This window comes from Papilio machaon, chromosome 24, assembly GCF_912999745.1.
Source record: "Papilio machaon chromosome 24, ilPapMach1.1, whole genome shotgun sequence".
NCBI lineage: Eukaryota > Metazoa > Arthropoda > Insecta > Lepidoptera > Papilionidae > Papilio > Papilio machaon.
In genome coordinates this window covers 4,148,279-4,169,152 of record NC_060009.1, presented here as the reverse complement: position 1 = coordinate 4,169,152, position 20,874 = coordinate 4,148,279, and the positions used below count along the sequence as shown (strand labels likewise).

The following is a 20,874-nucleotide window of genomic DNA, read 5'->3' as shown; positions in this document are numbered from 1 at the left end:
TTTCTGTGCGTCCCCTTCTCCGACGATTAAAAGTAGGCAAAGTTCCTGCAACTGTAGATGTCTATGGACAGCGGTCGCTTCGCTATTTCGGCGAATAAAAAAAACCACATGTTAAAACTAAATCTAGTTAATTTAAAAAAAATTATATATCCCTTATGTAAGAAGAAATAAACTTCATAAATTTTGAATGCATTTTCAGGTCATGGCAATGAACAATAGTTTGGAAACTTGAAGGTTGAAGATTTCGTATACGGTTCTTCGCATTGTTCTAAAAAAGGGGTTTTTGGTGAACATCTTATATGGAAACTAGCTGTCGCCCGCGACTCCGTCGCGCGGTTAAAAAAAATCTAAATGGGGGGGGGTTATGAAAAATAGATTCTCAGACCTACTGAATATGCTCACAAAATTTCATGAGAATCGGTCAAGCCGTTTCGGAGGAGTTCAAGTTCGAACCCCGTGACATGAGAATTTTATATATTAGATTAGAAAGAACTAGTAAAAAATAAGTACAATAAACAACAAAAAACCGAATTAGAAAACAGCTATTCAAAATAAAATACAGTGAGTAATACAGTGATACAGTGAATCATGGAAATACGTTAGTAAAACAAACAACTAATTAACGTAATTTACAACCATTATCGATTTCCAATAAATTGAAAAACTTTATTCAAGCCGCTGAATATCTATTGTAAAGAATCGTTTCTAGTTAAATGAAATATTAATTTGAAAAGTTGAAATGAATTATTATATATAAACCCTTACTTAAGTATATAAATACCTATTATAATAATCGTAGATAAAAACAACTTAGTATTAACGAATCAATGTTTAAAGTTTTTTGAATTACTATTGGTATTGTTTAAAAGATAATTAAAAACAATATCAAAATCGGTTCATCCGTTCGGGAGCTACTACGACACACACAGACATACATATACACAGAGAGGTCAAACTTATAACACCCCGTCGTTTTTACGTCGGGGGTTAACAAAACAACATAGCACTTTTACGTTCATCATCAGCCTATGTAACGTTATTGGATGATGGTGATGATGATGAGAATTCAACACCTAAGATAATCTTTTCATTTTAAAATCATTAAACCCTTTAATAAACTACCATGGAAACAATAACTTTATGTTATCCACTCAGGAAGTTGAATATTAAGCTAAGTTAAACATCGTTAAGTTGTGACCGCATGGGATCTGTTAATGGAACTGAAATTGTCGAGTTAAGTTAGTTTTGCATTAACATAGTTTTAGTTACTTTAGTTTTTGTTACAAGAGCATCGGTGGCTCAGGGGTTAAGCACTTCACTTGCAATCTGCAGGTTCTGGTTTCGAATACAGCCATGTACCAATGTGTTTTTCGATTTTTAATTTACATATGTACATATATCCAAGGTTTGTACGGTGAAGGAAAACATCGTGATGCAACCTGCACATACATATCTGAGAAGAAGTTCATATGTGTGAAGTCGACCAACCCGCACTGGGCCAGCGTGGTTGACGATGGCCTAGTCACCCCTTACTTAGGGTAGGCTCCGAGCCCCTTCAGTGGGGACGTATAGTGATCTGATGATGATGATTTATCCAACGATCGTAAGGTGAATGAAAACATCGTGATGCAACCCGCACATATGTGTGAATTCCCGTGAGAAAAAGCCGGCGATTCGGCTCGCCACCCGTCACGTTCCGTCTCCGGAAATGGCGAAAAATGAATTGCGAAGATTCACTTGGCCGCACCAAATAGAGGTCCGTGATCTCTGCCTAACCCCTCTGGGTTACAGGCGTGAGTTGTGTATTCTTACTTTAAATGCATCAACTAACATTTAAGTATAGAAATTGAAAGTGTTATTTCACATGACTATTATTTAGATTTGAATTTTTTAAAAGAAATTTCAGTATTTAGAAAACAAAATACTAATGAATTGATATATAATTGATGAAGTCCCTTTAAAGTTTGATTTGAAAGCGTTCATAACCCTGAAAAACGTCTTATTCAAATCTTAATTTGTAACCTTAAAAATCAGTAAACTTAACTAACTATTGAATAATTTTTTCCCGCTCATTTTTTATTCCATTGACACCATTTTTCTATAGGGTTTAAATGATGTATTGTTGAAAAAAAAATCAAATGAAATTAAAATGAATTTCGGCGACCAGGTACTTTTTTGAGCATAAATATCTGTCTGTGGGCAGTATTCGATAATTCAGCGCATTCAGGTGCTTGTTTACCACTTTATGCTATAAAAAAAAATGTTTGAATAAATATTCGACAGTACTCCAAGTACATGGAAGAAAAATAAAATGCGAAATCATTCATTTATCTTACAGAGTTCTCTTATTTGAAACATTGGAAAATTCTCGAATCTGGCTCTAGGTTAATTTCGTTGCTCACTTTTTATCCCATTCAGGAAGTCGGGAAAAAATACAAAGATATTTTTTGATTTATTATTATTACTTCAGGCCATTTATTTTCTATTTTAAAGTCTTTTAAAGTAATTTTATTTGGTCGAAAACCTAGTCTACCTAGTCCTAGTATATTTTATATGTATTTTATATTTTAAATGTTTTTTCAAAACTAGACCCAAAAAAAAGTTAGAAGATTTACTTAGAAGAGAAATTATATACAAACCCACGAATGTAATATACTGAATTAAACATACTATGATAGTCATATATCAGTTATTATCGAAAATAACAGTTATAGACGATGCTAGCTGAGAACATGAATTTGTAACTTCGTATACTCTATCGATCATTAAATTGGAAGCGGGTACTTAAATGTTCCGTAGAGTTTTGAGTTAAGTTCCCAATTAGTAGTTAGTTCCTTCAGAGCTTTAAAACCCCGTCAACTCTCATATTTTGTGAATTGTATTGTAGTTGTAACCCTATTAAATTAAATACTATAAACAAGGCAAGGTAATTTAATACTAATAATGTATGACTCGTCGACGCGAGTTGTCTACTCGGTAAGTACAGGCAAGGCGACTACACGACGGATGCGTATTTATAAAACGACAACTGGATAGATTTGCTCCGCCATCTTGAAAATCGCAGCGACTTTTTTTACGACGATCTTGTCAAACTGGTAGCCGTGCCAGTACTCGAAAATTTACATCGCTTGTGTCCAAAAGTCCTTCTTTGTTTAATTAATATTACATTAGTTATTTGGTGAGAATTTTTTTAAGTGTGTCATTTGTATGAAGGAAATTATCGTATAATTGAAAATTAAACCAATTAAAATTGCGTATTGTCTCTTCTTCACAGATAATCAATTATTAGGTCGTTAAGAAAATACGTTTTGCGTAACATTCACATTGTCTTTTTAATTCTGATGGACATATTAATAAGTATAATGAAGAAGTATACAAATAATTTCCTCTTTTGTTTATTACGTAAGTGTTTTTAAATAGTTCCAAGACAATTATGGAATTAAGTAACGCAAATTACCAAAAAAAATAATAATAATACTGATTGCAAAAAAAGCCTAAAAAATGTAACGCAAATAATTAAAATATAATATTGCTATTATTTTTCTCGACGATTAACTAAAATTAATTTTTAAAAACCGAATGCATGTTTTAAAAATTAAAGTAAAAAAAAACAGAATTTGTTTTTTACGTTTGAGTTTTAACAATTTTCGTGTATTTCAGTTCTATTAGATTTTCTAGCTAATGTTAGATTAGAAACAACCGAACCTATGGTGGAGTTTTGGACGATACCAGCGCAATTAGAAACATTTCCTATCGAGTCTTCAGTATCTCAATGTGCTACAGAACTAATGCAGTGCTACTCTATGACAATTTTGTAAGAGAATATCTTTTTTGTGTAGTAGAAGTTTCACAATATTTTCACTAATCCTGGTAAAAAAAGCAATAGTAAAAGGAAAGAGCGAGAGCAGAGCGTCGGTGGCTCAGGGGTTAAGCACTTGAAATCTGCAGGTTCTGGGTTCGAATCCCGCCATGTACCAATGTGTTTTTAGATTATCGATTTACATATGTACATTTATCCGACGTTCTTACGGTGAAGGAAAACATCGTGATGCAACCTGCACATATCTGAGAAGAAATTCAATGATATGTGTGAAGTCAACCAACCCGCACTTGGCCAGCGTGGTTGACTATGGCCTAGTCACCCCCTAAATTGGGGTAGGCTCCGAGCCCCTCGGTGGGGACGTATAGTGAGCTGATGATGATGATGATTATGATGATGATGATGAAAAGGAAATAATTCGTAGTATTTCAACAATGATATAACTAAATTAATTTCATAAAGTTAATTAAACGCTGTAAGATGTAAAGATGCCTTATATTATTGTCTCTGTTTTATTAATGAAAATGAAAGGGAAACCACTACTCCGGTGCGACATTTTACTTCAAATTTTTATGAAAGCGTGCATCTACCAAATATTAAATAGATGGTTAAATTCATACACTTATCTAGATTTTCAAAACTTATTACTTACAGTGGGTTTCTAAAACAAAAATCTCTGTCTAACCGTGGATTTCTGAAACCAAAATTCCCGTTTAAAACTTATCCTTATCTCTGTTTCTGTCAAATATAATGACAGGGATGACGGTATGTTTTATATAGAGGTTTTGATCTCGGAAACCAACGGTAAAAGATACCGTCATGCCCCTCATTATCTTTGACAAAACAGAGATGTTTTAAACTGAGATTTAGGTATCAGAAACCTACCTTAAGTAATTTTACGAGGTATTCAAAATCTGCTTGCAATCTTTTTCGCCTTATGATTTAAAGTTACAAAATCTATTGTGAATGAATTTAAAAAAAAAAAAAAATGGAGCACTTGTATTACCAAACGTATTGTTAATTTTTTTTTTGTTAATTTATTTCAGTAAAATAGCTATATGTGCTGTTAATTCACAAACTGGACAAGGCATTCGTGCATCTAAGAAATCGTTCCCAACATTCTGCGATATGCACTATCGGAACTGCAAAAGTAATGAAGGTAAGATGAAAATATCGGCTAAGGTATTATTTATTTACTAGCTGTTGCCCGCGACTCCGTCCTACAAATAAAATAAAAACTTTATAAGTAGCTTATATGTTCTTATAGTCTATGAGTTATATTTATGCCAAATGTCTTAGACATCTGTTGAACCATTTTGGTGATGCTTTCATACAAACATCCATCCATCCATCCACCTAAACATTCCCATATATAATATTAATAAGATTTATTATACACACAACAGATAAATTATGTAACAATAGCTGTAACCCGCGACTCCGTCCGCGCAGAATTAAAAAAACATAATAAATAGCCTATGTGTTCTTCCAGATTATGTTCTACATCTGTGCCAAATTTCATCAAAATCCGTTGAGCCGTTCCGGAGATAACTTCAAACAAACATCCATCCATCTAAACATTCGTATTTATAATATTAGTAAATTTAATGATATATTTTAGTTTTTATGTATTATATTTAATCTAATATTTTAATTTTCCCTTTAATGTAACATACAAATTGATATTTTTTAATTTATATATTAGTAAGATTTGCAAATTTAAAACAAAACACAACACATCAAAAATGAAAATTTGTCCAGTATCAGGTGTACACTATTGATATAAAACAAAGAAGAAAGAAGAAACAAAAAAAAAATAATTTAATATATTTGGTAATACAAACATTTTTTATTTTATTTTATAACATGATGGATGGATGTTTTTTTTACAGAGTCATGGCATTATTTAAAAGACGATGATGGAACGGGAAAGTGTTAACGGTTTTAAAAATTTAATATGAAATTTCGTCTACGCAACATACAAAAAGTTCAAAATATTTTGTATCAATTTATATTTTGAAAGATAAACAAACATACAAAAAATCTAAAAGAGCTTTTTTCTATAATTTAAATTCTTATAACAATGAAATAATTTTCATCCGAGACGTCACGAGACTATGAAAGAAAATCTCATCTCAAATTAAATTATACTGCAAATAGTTGTTTTCTTTATTTATTTTTAACATCTAGTTTCTTTGATCAAACTCCATTCTGAAAAATAATTCATAATAACATCATCATCTCCCTGACCTTTTCCCACTCACGTGGGGTTTGCACACAAGGTTTTATAAAACCTTAAAGTTTTGGCTTAAGTTTTTACGGCCGCCAGCCTGCCTGTCACCAACTCTACTTGGGAGGAACATCTGTTTGTTATTTAAAATATTTGCTTAAGCCCAACTTACTTCTCCAACTGTTACAGTTTTCAAATTCCAATGCACAATAATTCGTAAAAGTTCTGAGTTCACCATCATAATGTCGGCCGCAGACCAATTTCTTTCTACAAAAAACTAGTCAGCTAATTACAATTTAAATAAACATATCATTAGTTCTTTCCCTTCCCACCCTTTTCCTATTAGGAAAGGATGGGAAGGATACGTGGATTTGGCGGAAGAGGGGACGCAAAGGAAAGGGAAATATTCTCTTTCTGTGCGTCCCTTCTCCGTTGATTAAAGGTAGGCAACGCGTCTGCATTTGCGGATGTCTATGGGCAACGGTCGCCTCGCTATTTCGGTGACGTGGCCGTTTGCTAGTTTGCCACCTTTTGATATAAAAAAAAAGTTTAAAAAAAAAACTAAATATGCCCACTTACTTTATGGCTAAATTGAGCGCACGATATTCAAATTCAAGTTAAATTGACACTATGTGGGGACTCTTATTCACATATTTGATAAGTTTTTTGACCAAACAAATTTGACAAAACATAATATGAACGTTTACTGGGCATTTAATATTCTACAGTGGGCAAAACTCCGATATCATACTTTTAAAGACATTCCGTCGTGACTCAAACACCAAATTTACCTTACAATAATTCCTAAATCTAATTCTTTAATTCCTTATATAAAATAATACTTACTTGTAGTTCCTTGGACAATCAGTAAGAAAAACATTGCATCCTCTATCAATGAGTTCGGATTTTTTAAACAGCGATTTTTTGGGATAAAATCGAACTTTCCACGGCGCAGTATGGCGTTCATTGACATATTCTGATAATGTACCAGTCATTACTGTGTATAAATATAAAATTAATTAAAATAAAATAAGAAAGAAAATTCTTTTTTTCTTTTCTGGAATATTTTTAGTCGAGTAAAGTAAAAATAAATAGTTAAGTATGACATCTTAATATTGAGTTAAAAATTTTAATTCAACTTTTTAAATATTAATAATTATGGTAATTTTTTTTTTATTTCTTACTTCTCTCCTATTTATACATGTATGAAAAAAAATACTCCATACTTACACAAACAAATTAAAAAAGTTACAAGATATTTTCTGAGCCGCATGGAAAATAACAAAAATATAACATAAATAACAAAGTTATTGAATTAAAAAGGTATTAAGTCAAACGTTACTCGGTTAGGATAAACTGCCTTCGTATATGTAATGGTTTTACTTTATTACTTTTAGAAAGTACGGTAATATTTAATTGCATTTTGTGGATAAGGATTGGAATTTTACGACTTATTTCCTAATATAGGAAACATAATCTATTGATTCTTATCCATTTGTAAAATTAGATACCTAAGTTACTACTTTGTTTCATAGCAAAATAATATTTTAAATTTTAACAAATTTTAAAGAACTAATCCATCGTTTTAGAGCTTTTATTTGTGCAGAAACTATAAAAAAAAAACTATTTATTAGAATGTATAAATAAAGAAGTCAAACAACAATTAATTTTATTTTATGGGCCGTGGAATTAAAAAAATATAGTTAGTAGCCTATGTGTTTTTCCAAAGTTTGGTTTACATATGCCAAATTACAGAGAAATCAGTTAAGCAGTAAATACGTTATAAAAACATCCATCCATCGAAACATTCACATCTATATATATAAAAGAAAGTCGTGTTAGTTACACTGTTTATAACTCAAGAACGGCTGAATCGGTTTGACTGAAAATTGGTGGGCAGGTAGCTTCCCGTTCGGCAAGAAGATAGCATAAAGTTCTCTTAATGTTAACATTATTCAAGATCTGATATCAGAAATGATAACCAAAAAGTCAACATAAAGTTAACATAAAGCTCTCTTATGAGCCATCTAGTGCCATCTTTTAGAGATCATTAAAAAGATATCAGAACGATAACATTTTCTAGAGATCATAAAGTTAACGTTTTTATGTTAAAATTAAGAGGCTAGTGTAAAATTAAAATTGACATGGAAAATAGGTTTAATTATTGTTTATTTGATAACACAATGAATAGTAACGATATTACATACCAATATAAATAATCTTATTATTAAAATTATAAATACTTTTACGGCTCAAGTAATGATATAGGAGTTTTAAATGTTGGTGGTAGTTGCTGATCTTTTTGGCTCACGTATGTACGTGGCAGGTGGCATTGGTATATTATTTATTCCGCTATCTGAAAATAAAGTGTTTTATTAATAAGGAATAAAATAATTATATATAATTGAACAACTTTATTTGTTACATACCTCATCATACATACCATACCATGTTACATACCATATCAGCTCGAATAATTAGTAAGGTAGGATTTTTTGTTTTCGGCCACTTGAAAGTTCGAGATTCTGAATCTACCCATGATGCAGGTACGATTGCAGACGTTTTATCCCAAAAAACTACGAAATACATCTTGTGTTGAATCCTAAAAAAAAATATCAAATCAGAAATTGAAAATATTCATTAAATTTTAGCGCATTCTAAATTTTATCAGACACTTTTACAAAGACGATGCTGATAAGTTTTTTTTTTATTATGTTGAATTAAATGAACAAAATTGTATACAAATGTTTAAAGTTAGAAATATTTTAAAAAGTAAAATATTTAAACTGCATTTAATTAAAATAGCGACGAGCATCGTCTTACAACAATTTTAAATAATTTAATTAGTTATAAAATATGAAAAATGTGTTTATAACCTATATTCATACTTACAAGTTTATTTGTTCGGCAATTAAATTCTTGATAACTAACTGAATAATAAGAATCACAAATACTATTAATTATATTTTCAACCAGTATGTTAAGTCAAAAATATTACGTTTATGTTGTAATCTATCTATTTATATAAAAGAAAGTTGTGTTAGTTACGCCATTTATAACTCAAGAACGGCTGAATCGATTTGACTGAAAATTGGTGGGCAGGTAGCTTAGAACCAGGAATAGGACATAGGATAATTTTTACCCCGTTTTCTTTTTTTTTTTTTTATTCCGCGCGTACGGAGTCGCGGGTAAAAGCTAGTAATTGAATAAAAACACTTAGCAATGCCGAACGAATTACGATGCAATTCACGCTTGTCAACAATCACTCTTTAATGGATGAGTGAGAGGTCCGTATAGAACAAAATGGCCGCTGTTGGTTTTTAAAAGTTTTATTAACAAAAAATATGTTCTCGAAAAGTCATCATTTAGTTATCATTGAGATTGCTTTAAAATGACATCGGCAAAAAGTTATCGAAAAGACAACATTTTGCTGAGCTCTAAAAGTCAACATGTTTCAGACAACATTATGTCATCTTTCTGACTTTTATGCCGAACGGGTTAGAACCAGGAAACGGACATAGGATCATTTTTACCCCGTTTCCTATTTTTTATTCCGCGCGGACGGAGTCGCGGGTAAAAGCTAGTTTATAATATTAATAAGATAATGTCTTACAAAGAACGGACACACAACTATTTGAAATTAAATCAACTGTTTGAAACAATACTCAAATATTCATCAAAGAACATTGTCCTCTTTCGATTAACAAAAAGGTCGCACTTCCCTTGAGATATCACTTTAAATCAAACTCCTCGATGAAATATTTGATCACAAAGACTTGGAGATGGACAAAACATAACAGTGATGTGGTGTTTTGTGTACCTTATATTTTAATATGGAAGTAAGATTCAATATTTGCTATTTATTTTCACCAGGCTTTACAGACCATTAATGAAATTAATGTTGTTAAAGCGACTTTCATCATTACATACCACGATTTGTATTATTTACTTACTAGAAACATAATATTCTCACACTAAATAAAACCAAATCACATATCAAATAACGCCCTATAATGTAACATAATGCAAAGGAATCGTCGCACGGCGTAATAAAATTGAATTAAAACGCCACATAATATTTTACTTCTTTTGTACTTTCATAAAGTACTCTTCCAGTCCCTTTTATCGACTCATAATTTTCTACATTAATTCCAGTCGTTTAAATTCGAAGTTATCTCTGCGTCCATACAATACTTTATTTTATTATACGATCAACATTGTTCTCGAAGAATACAAATAAAATTCCATTGAGGCACTAGTTACATTAGCTTTGGGAGTCTCCCGTGTAATTATTTTATAAGAAAACGTCAACTTTCATAACTAGAAAGAAATATGTTTCTAAACAATTATCTCAATTCAATCTTTCCTCTTCTTTCATCGCATCATAAAAACCGCATATTCTTTGTCAAATAAATAATGATAGCTATTTTGCACTGTTTCTTCACCTTTTGGTTTGAAGACAATCAGCTGTGTCTTTGCATGAAAGCCATGCAGTGAAAGAACGAATATGAATATATATATAGAATATAAATAATAGCTATAATATTACAACAGGCGCCTTGCCAAATTAAAAGTAATTTCTCATTACATTTTTATTATCTTTCAAATAATATTTAAAGCCTTGTGGGATTTATTATTTACTACTTTATAAATGCGAAAGTTTAGATGGATGAATGGATGGATGTTTGAAGGTATCTCCAGAACACCTCAACGGATATTGATGAAATTTGGCACAGATGTACATCATAGTCTGGAAGAACAATTAGGATACTTATCATTTTTTTTAATTCTGCGCGGACCGCGTCGCGGGTGAAGGTCACTAAGAAATAAACTTTATGACGCTTGAAGATTAAAATTTAAAATTATCCTCGTAGAAAAATGCGGGTAATGTTAATACTTTTTTTCAGAAATAGTAACAAACTAGTTTTGCAGGGATTCACCTTTAACTAGGGTTGGGAATCACCTAAGTCCTACTTTAACTCTTTACTAGTTTGAAATCCATTGAGTGAATTTACAGCTCTAGGACCATTCACATAAAGTTGAAATTTGAATATAGGTATTTTTATATCTAGTTTTTTAATGTATTCAAATAATTGCAATATAAAAGCACGCTCACTTGCAATACATTCATTGAATTGGAATATTATTTTTTATTGTAACTTATTTAAGTTTAAAACAACTTTGTAATCTTTAAAATGAATTTTAACAGTACTCTATGTTTTGTTTTTATTTTCTTTACGGCTCTCAGTGGCGTTATTGGAGCTCCAGAACCTCGATGGAATCCATTTAAGAAATTGGTAATTGTTTTTATTTTAATGAAGGGTTAACCAACTACACAATATTTTAATACAATTTATTGTATTGAACAATTTATTGAACTGATTCTCTTGTTTCTACCGTTTCACCGTATAATTAAAATTAACAGTTTGTGTTTCGAGAATTTAAAGTGAAAATGATGTATTATTTCGAATAAGAAAAATTACTTTAAATTCTCTTTGAACTGAAAATATTAGGTCCTTACATATGAAATTGGCGTTTTTCGTACTGGCCACTTTAATCACGAATTTCTCCTCTTTGGTAAGGAAGTCCAAATTCAAATTTGTACAGCTATAGACTCATGTATTTGTGGTTCGATGACCGTCATTCATTTGTTTTTTTTCTTCTGTTTTTTTCTGTTTGCGTCACTCATTTTACAAAATGGAAAACTTAAAATATCGCATTATTTACAAGTACGAGTTCCGCCGTGGCACTAGTGCTGCGGAAACGACTCGAAGGGTGAATGATGTGTATGGCGGTCGTGTTGCAAAAGAAAACACAGTTCGTTTTTGGTTCCAACGTTTTCGTTCTGGAAATTTCGATCTGCAGAACAAGCCCCGTGGACGGCCTGAGACTCAAGTTGATAATGAAGAGTTGAAGGCTATTGTGGAAGCGGATCCATCGCAAACCACGTCCGAGTTAGCTGCAGGCTGCGATGTTAGTGATAAAACTGTTTTAATTCACTTGAAGCAAATTGGGAAGATTAAAAAGCTTGAAAGGTGGGTACCTCACGAATTGACTGAAGCAAACCGGCAAACGCGCGTCGACTGTTGCGTTACATTACTAAACCGGCACAATAATGAAGGTATTTTACACCGAATCATTACCTGTGATGAAAAATGGGTTCTTTACGATAATCGGAAGCGCTCAGCGCAATGGTTGGATCCTGGCCAGCCAGCCAAATCCTGCCCCAAGCGAAAATTAACCCCAAAAAAGTTACTTGTAAGCGTTTGGTGGACTAGTGCCGGTATTGTTCATTACAGTTTTCTCAAATCTGGCCAGACTATTACGGCTGATGTCTATTGTCAGCAATTGCAAACCATGATGGAAAAGCTAGCGGCTAAACAACCTAGGCTGGTCAATCGCTCCACGTCACTGCTGCTTCACGACAACGCTAGACCACACACTGCGCATCAGACGGCTACTAAATTAGAAGAGCTTTAATTGGAAACTCTAAGACATCCTCCGTACTCCCCGGACCTTGCTCCAACAGATTACCATTTTTTTCGAAATTTGGATAACTTCTTGCAAGGGAAAAAATTCAACTCCGATGGGGCAGTCCAAATCGCCTTCAAAGATTTTATTGATTCCCGTCCGACTGGTTTTTTTAGTAAAGGGATCAATGAACTACCTATGAGATGGCAAAAGTGCATAAAAAATAATGGTTCATACTTTGATTAATTAAATATATTATATTAAAAAATATTCGACTTTTTGTTCCTCCCATACAAAACGCCAATTTCATATGTAAGGACCTAATATTTTAAATGTTTATTTGAAATTTTGCTAATCATAATAACAAGGCGTTTTGTTTTATTAAATGTTTATTCCATTGTATTGTGAGATGAGTCCTATTTTTTAAGGTGCTGGTCTTTATTACAGGAAAAGGTAGGGCAAAACATTCGCGACGGCATCATCAAAGCAGGCCCAGCAGTCGAAGTTATCGGTCAAGCTGCATCCATCGTCAAACCAAATCAAGGAAAATAATTTTCAAATAAACATTTTCTTCTTGTTTCAATTTCTAGTATTATCTACAAAAACATTAAATTTAGTAAAATTAAAATTTAATTATTTCTTTCATTTTAACTTTTCATAACAAATATATTTATTAATGAAATTACGTATTGGTAACAATTCATGGATAACAATTGGTTTCGTGTTGTCCTGTCTATTAATACATTATGTTGAATATCTTCACATATTAATAATATATTCAAAATACTCGCTAACTCTTCAAAAGGTGACCTCAAAATTGTCTTTTTATTAACTAAGATAAAATAGTTTTGTACTGAATTAAACAAGCCCAGAGCTTACCCTCTGCGCCACCAGCACTTCTTTAAATGAAATATGAAAAGAAAATAATACACCTTCTAAAATAGCACTAGACATGGACGATAAATATCAAACCACTTTAGTAACAACAAGATGTATTGTTCCTCGACTTTGAATTTTAAAGAAAGGACCAAGCGCGCGCCTTTTTAAAATCTATATATATAAAAGAAAGTTGTGTTAGTTACACCATTTATAACTCAAGAACGGCTGAATCGATTTGACTGAAAATTGGTGGGCAGGTAGCTTAGAACCAGGAATAGGACATAGGATAATTTTTACCCCGTTTTCTATTTTTTTTTTATTCCGCGCGGACGGAGTCGCGGGTAAAAGCTAGTTTAAAATAAAAATAAGTGAGTATAATATTATTTATCCACTTTTCAATTTTACGTAAGAGCATGATATGCAAATTTGTTACTGTCATCTTAACCTTAGTCCCCGTAAAAAATGGCAGAATTTATTTAATGCAATAAAATATTTGCCTAGTCCGTTTCTCTGTAGTCTAAGTACGTCAAAAATCTGATAGTGGTTTTGTGGAGAACGAAGTATATATTGTATTGTAATGGAACTTCAAGATTTAGCTGTTTTTGTTACAAAAGATTTATTTATTAATACATCTCAAATTTTATATAAGTTATATTATTTACTAGCTTTGCCCGCGACTCTTTCCGCGTGCCATAAAAAAAACTTAATAAGTAGCCTATGTACTCGTATTCTTCCAGAGTATTTTCTACATCTGTGCCAAATTTAATCAAGATTCGTTGAGCCGTTACGGATATACCGTCAAACCAACATCCATCCGTCCATACATCTAAACATTCGCATTTATAATATTAGTAAAATAGTAAGACATTTGTTCTACATAAGTAAAATAAGAACTCTAAGATCCGTATTAAGACATTTTTTATCTGTGTTATTTCAAATAGAATAAAAGACATTCAAAGCTTTTATTCTTGTTTTTATTTCGGCAGTGAAAATTAGTTGAAATATATTTAGAATTATCTTAGGAATATTTACTTAATTTACAGATAATTTATAGTTTGAATTTCGAATCTGAATGAAATCTTCTAAAAATAAATAAAAATAATAATTATTAATTTTTGCATGTTAATATTATATTAACAAATAGGCCGCACTCAACAATTCTTTAACACCTTAATAATTGTACCTTATTATATGGCAAACTAGCTTTTACACGCGACTCCGTCCGCGCGGAATAAAAATTAGAAAACGGGGTAAAAATATCCTATGTCCGTTTCCTGGTTCTAAGCTACCTCCCCATCAATTTTCAGTCAAATCGATTCAGCCGTTCTTGAGTTATAAATAGTGTAACTAACACGACTTTCTTTTATATATATAGATAAATGAATTTCGAATATAGAAGAGCTTAAGAGTGGAAGAAGAAATGTGTGTGTAGTAAAAACACTCGGCTATTGGCATGTTTTAAACAAACTTTAAAAAAAATCTACCTTTTAAAACACTATTTACAGGTATTTATCATTCACAAATAAATGTTGAAAAAAATACAAGAGTAATTTAAAAGTTTTTTTTTTATTAAGTAGCTATAAAGTAAGTTATAAATAATATTAAAAATAAAGATCTTATTATAACAGCCACATTACTCTTCTTAAGTGAACTTCGATGACGGAAATTTGATGACGTCACTTTCCAGGTTTGACAATAGAAGCCGCCTGCCCAACAACTGCAACTGCAGGGCCCGCTTTGATGATCCCATCACGAATATTCTGTCCTACTCTTTCCTGTTATAAATGAATAATTAATTAAAGAAACGAAAATGTATAAGAAAAAAAATTGAGTGACAAGTACAAAGATTTTAGAAATATATTTTGCAATTAAATAATAAAATTGGGATTAACTTTAAAATTAAATTAAAAAGGACCAATGAAATGTTTTTCTATGTAAAATTGGTCTAAATACTAGTCATAATATTTGTTTCAAATGCATTTTTTTTAAATTATTTAATGTACTTGACATTTATTTTAATTTAAAAATAATGAACATAAAATAGAAAATTTAATAAAAGTATAAAATTTCAATGTATATAATTTTGAATTACCAATTTCTTAAAAGGATTCCATCTGGGCTCCGGAGCGGCGATAACGCTGCTCAAAGCCGCAAACAAAACGAAAGCAAAACTTAAAATAATGTTGAAATTCATCTTGAAAATAAGTTTAAAAGTTGCAGCTTGTGAGCTTAGAAACTGTCTAAAGCTCTTCAACGCGATCTCGCTTTTATATACTAAAAACATTCTTAACTCTAAATGCAGTTCATACTAAAAGTATGTATTATTTTCAACTTTATTCTCTTAGTGATAAGTGTCAAATCACTTTAGTTACGTGTTGGAAGTAAGTTGATGCATAGATATAATGGGAATCCCCGAAGGAATAATCAAGAGTAAAGTCCCGATCTTTCAGAGAAATTAAGAATCGTTATAAAATAACAGCAGAGAAAACCTGCTCATCTAAAGATGGTTATCTAAGTTGGCAAAAATATTTACATAGTACTTGTTAATAGGAAAAGACTGAAGAAAGAACAATTTCTTTGAAAAATCTCTTTTTTATAGCAAAAGGTGGCAAACGAGCAAGCAGCCACTTGAATTCGCCACAATAGCGAAGTTACCGTTGCTCATAAACGTGTACATTTACAAACACACACTTTGCCTAGCTAGGACAGAGGAGGAGACGAACAAAAAGAGCATATTTCTCCTTTCTACCTATACCCTCATTTACTAAAACTAACTAAAATTAGGCCTAAGGCACCACAATCGTCAGACGAAACACGAAATGGCTTCCACTTAATGCTCTGAACGTCTTCTGTGTGGTCGAGCCAACCCATTCGTATAAAATATGTCATTACGGACTCTACCACTGTTAATTACCCATAGCTGAATAAATTCTTAAGAGAATATTGGGACCACTACCAACTTAAGCGTAGTATAAAGAAATATACGAAAAGGTATGTTCACTTGAAGATAGCTTCAATTTAGAAATTAACTATATGTCGACCGCGACTCTGTCCGCGCGGCATTAAAAAAACCTTAATAAGTAGTCTATGTATTCTTCCAGACTTTGTTCTAACATCTGTGCCGAATTTCTTTATGTTCCGTTAACGCGTTCCGGAGATACCTCCAAACAAACATTCATCCATCCATCTAAATATTCGCATTTATAGTATTAGTAAGATTGAATTAATTATTGAGGTTCACAGAAACTTACTTTTCACATAGTTTCGTAGTTAATTAATTTTATGTTATGAGTAAATATAAGCAATTAAACATAATATCATTAATACAAGGGACTTCCCTCTTTATGTTATAACGTCTTTGTTTCTTGAAACAATCACATCCATTTATTAACAAATGAAGCTTTAGTCATATTGCAATAAAGTTCATTATTTTCATTCAAGAATTAACAAACAGCACAAATAAATTTGTTTATCCCTATATATATACTAGGAGAAGTCTTGAACAGAGAGAGTATTATCAGAGTAGCTTTTGCAGATTTTAAAGTGTTTCGTAATTTCAAATACAATATGAAATACGTCACGATTATTCTTTTCGTTTTGGTCGCTGTCATAGCAATCGGCTGTGTATCCGCGGAACCCATTCCTTGGAATCCATTCAAAGAATTGGTGAGTTTTAATAAAAAAATATAATTTTAATATATCCAATCATTATTCACACAAACTGGCAGTATTAGTGGAATCTAAAAAAGGTAGAATTAATGCGTTTTGTACGTAATTTTTTTAATTCAACTTTAAGTATGATGTTGCAAATTAATGTCAAAACAAGTTAATTAATTGTTTTTTGATGTTTAATTAATATTTGTTTCAAAATTGAAACTAATTATTTTATACTTTAATTTTTTATGTTCCGCTAATTCTGCCTGTTTGTGAATTTAAGTAAAGTACTTCTGCAAATGTATCGTCAAAGTCAAACCAACATCGTTGTCTCATTTTTTTCTGAATTATATAAATGAAGTTCTAGTTCTTTTTTTTTATCTGTTTTTTTGGGATTTTCGTCCTTTTTAGACATGCCAATCCCATAGTGCCTTTTTCCTTTTAATAAACGAGCTGGCATAGTCGTATCGCCGCAATTGAAGTCGGGTCTGACAAGAAATTAAGTTCTAGTTATTAATTTTACAATTCAGAGATTTGTGACCTAGATATTAAGTCTTACGAATGTTCCTTTATAACGTCAAAGCGCGTTGGAATTGAATTGAAGTTAATAAGATCACATTGAAACGAGTATTTCCCGTTGGGACGATCGGCTTACCGATTAATTGACCCAATGGGATTTTTCCCATTGAGCCGATTGAGTCCATAGATACAAAAAAAATCCGATTGTTCGGCCCAATGAGAAACACCCACTAAAACATAAATTAACAAACTCTGGATAACATTTATCTGGCAACTATAAAAACGATGCTATTTGTGCATTTGATACATAGCATAATTATAAACATGCATTGAACTTCAGCTAGTAAAATTGCTTGAAAAAGAAATAAGTTGTTTTTTTTTTTCATATTTTTTTTCAGGAAAGAGCAGGTCAGAATATCAGAGACGCGATAATCAGTGCAGGTCCAGCCGTTGATGTGGTAGCCAGGGCACAGAAGATAGCCAGGGGAGAGGATGTAGACGAAGAAGAATAGATTTGAGATTTTTTTTAGGGATTAGATAAATAAAATAGTTTTTAGTCGAAATTTACTTTTTTTTGGCCCACTTTTAGCACTCTAGTAGAGCTCTTTACAGATTTTTTCCAAGTCATTTAAACTTTAGTTACATAATATCATTACTACATTAAAAGAAAAAAACATGCACTGAACTTTTATCAGTGAACAGTTTTACTAAAGTATTCATAAAATTAGATTTACATCTACTAAAAATATTCCGAACTATATTTACTGCTGCGGATATCTCAAATAAAACTCGTAGGGGATTCCCCTACAAAAATATCTGATAACATAACATAATATTGACGTAGCATGAACTCTTATCAGACGACCTCAGCGTCACTGCATGGGCTGGCACTTTTATACAGGGCCGTACTCCGTACTTGGAAATTGATATTTTTTGACATAAATCAATATTACCTTTGTTTCGAAACATGTTCTAGATTCAAAGTAATTAGTATTGGAAATTAAAATCCAAAATATTCGATGAAGTTATCTACAAATACAGATTTTAATAGTCGTCAGTAGTTTTGAGACATGAGTGCGGTGTAGTCATAACTTTATTACACAATACTACACTTATTTATTACATATCATAACTTTATTACACAATACTACACTTATTTTTATTTATTACCTATTTATTACACAATGTACAGTGTACAAAAACTTTAGAGATTAGTGTTTATGTTCTATAGAATGTAATGTGTAAATTCAGTTACAGATCTGTTGTATTCCAAGTTCCAAGTTATTAAAAATAAAAATAAATAAAATAAAATAACATTTAATCCTTTGCACCATGACAACGTAATTAAAAACTAACATATTACAAAATAATTTTAAACACATAATACAGAATTAAATCAAAATTACATTAGAACAAAGAAATATTTATAATTAACATTGCAATGCTGACCGGATAGGGTCCTCCCTCAGCTTTGTATTACGTATACGCACACAGTTTAACTTTGTTAATTATAGCGCAAGTGTGACCCTGTGCAGACTACTTATTCATTGCCTTAGACTTAGAGGTATATTCTAATTAAAGTGCGTAAAGTTGATCAGATTACATCAACGTTCAATAACAAGGTTGTAAATATTATATATGGATGTCAATGTACCGTAATTAACCGTAACTAATCTTACTAATCTAATATTATAACTGAGAAGGATTGGACGGATGGATGGATGGATGTTAAAAGGATATCCAGAACAGCTGGCATAGATCTCGCTGACATTTGGCATAAATGTAGCAACATAGTCTGGAAGAACTCATAGTGTACTAATTAAGATTGATTTCACACAGAAACAACGAAATAAATTATTTGGCTTATTTACGGTTTATGAATCGTGTCAATAAATTGTTCAATTTAAATTCAATTGTTTAGGATACTTAGCTCGAAGAATGGTGCTTATTGAGTCCAAAAGGCATTGAAAAGAACACATATAAGTCGCTGTACACACCGGACTCTAGAACGACAGAGATGGACTCGTATATTTTATAGAATAGGCAGTTACATACGGCCAAACTCACGCTGGTTGCGCTAATGCAGTGATGAACCAATAGCACGACTGCCATCAATGGCATGCGACGCAATATTTAAGACACAAAATTCATTATGCACTACGAAAAAAAGTGTAAATTATATAAGGAGTAAACATGATCCTTACACTACGGAATATTTCCAATAATTATAAAGTCAAAATTATTTGAAGACACGTCTATCACCTTATTAAATATTTCTTTAGAAAAATGAGACGTTCGTATGTAAAGAATCCATCCCTGCGCTAGTGGAAAGGGGTTTAAATCTGTTGGCTGGTGAAATTAATATTGATAATTGAAAATAAATAAAAATTGTATTTTAGTAATACTTAGATTTATTGCGGATTAACTTATTCTATAAGTACATTTTGGCAGTGTAATTCTTACATTCTAAATTAAGTGGTATTGTGACTACAACAAGGTTTAGATTCGTTTATCCTTGTTTATATATTTGTGACGCTTGACCGACGACTTGCACCGCTGGTCCAGCTTTTATAATTCCATTGCGAATGTTACGTCCAACTTTTTCCTGAAAGAAAAAAGTTTAGAAAAGAGATATTAAAAAAATTCCAAGATCGAATCACAAGATGGCGTTATTCTTAATTTATAAAAATACTTTTTTTTTGGTATTGACGATTTGAGTTATTCAAAGCAATTTGTAATAAAATATTTTTAATATTGGATATAAAAATTACTTAATTTAATAGTCAAAAATTCTACCAATAGACATTCAATAAGTTGTATCAATATTAGTAGTTTATTAATTTAATTTTGATTAATAAATAATAACGAATAAATGTACTTACAATTTTCTTAAATAATTTCCATTTAGGACTTGCTGACGTCACACTGAAGGCTGCAAAACAAGCCACCACGAAGAAAAGAATCCTTGCGAAGTTCATTTTTTAAATTGAATTATTTAATTGAACACTGTAACTTGTAAAGCTCGTGACTTGAATGAATATTAGAAATGATCAACATATTATTTATATGAAAAATATTTGCAAGCATGCCATTGGAAACAAAATAAGAAATTTAAAGAAAATTAAACCAAACGCTATAAAACTTAAGAGTTATATTTGCACGAGTAAATTTAAGTGATAACGGGTCAATACATCTACTCGGGTACTGGAGAAGAACCGCAATTGATTCGAAGTGAATCCCCGTTCGTATAGAAACGGTTATGACCCCGCAAATCTAAAGTCCATATTAATTGATGTATATT

The 20,874-nt window shown here is 31.5% G+C and overlaps 1 protein-coding gene and 1 long non-coding RNA gene across 2 annotated transcripts; both read right to left on the bottom strand.

Annotated features, from left to right (window-relative positions):
• Positions 1 to 8,573: 8,573 nt before the first annotated feature.
• Positions 8,574 to 8,976, bottom strand: LOC123722384. Its single transcript, XR_006756480.1, has 2 exons — positions 8,943 to 8,976; positions 8,574 to 8,652 (listed from the first exon to the last, which is right to left on the bottom strand). It is a non-coding gene; the product is annotated as an uncharacterized LOC123722384 (long non-coding RNA).
• Positions 8,977 to 15,004: 6,028 nt separating this feature from the next.
• On the bottom strand, positions 15,005 to 20,594 carry LOC123722386 (cecropin). The gene is made up of 2 exons (XM_045684080.1): positions 20,456 to 20,594; positions 15,005 to 15,175 (listed from the first exon to the last, which is right to left on the bottom strand). The coding sequence occupies exons 1-2, from the start codon at positions 20,549 to 20,551 to the stop codon at positions 15,077 to 15,079; spliced, it is 195 nt and encodes a 64-aa protein (XP_045540036.1). The 5' UTR covers positions 20,552 to 20,594; the 3' UTR covers positions 15,005 to 15,076.
• Positions 20,595 to 20,874: the final 280 nt, after the last annotated feature.

Bases quoted from the DNA above. Each gene is read 5' to 3' on its own strand.
- LOC123722386 (XM_045684080.1), bottom strand. From the start codon at position 20,551: ATGAACTTCGCAAGGATTCTTTTCTTCGTGGTGGCTTGTTTTGCAGCC. The intron at 15,176-20,455 runs GTAAGTACATTT...CATTTATAACAG, and splicing joins GGAAATTATTTAAGAAAATT to GAAAGAGTAGGACAGAATAT.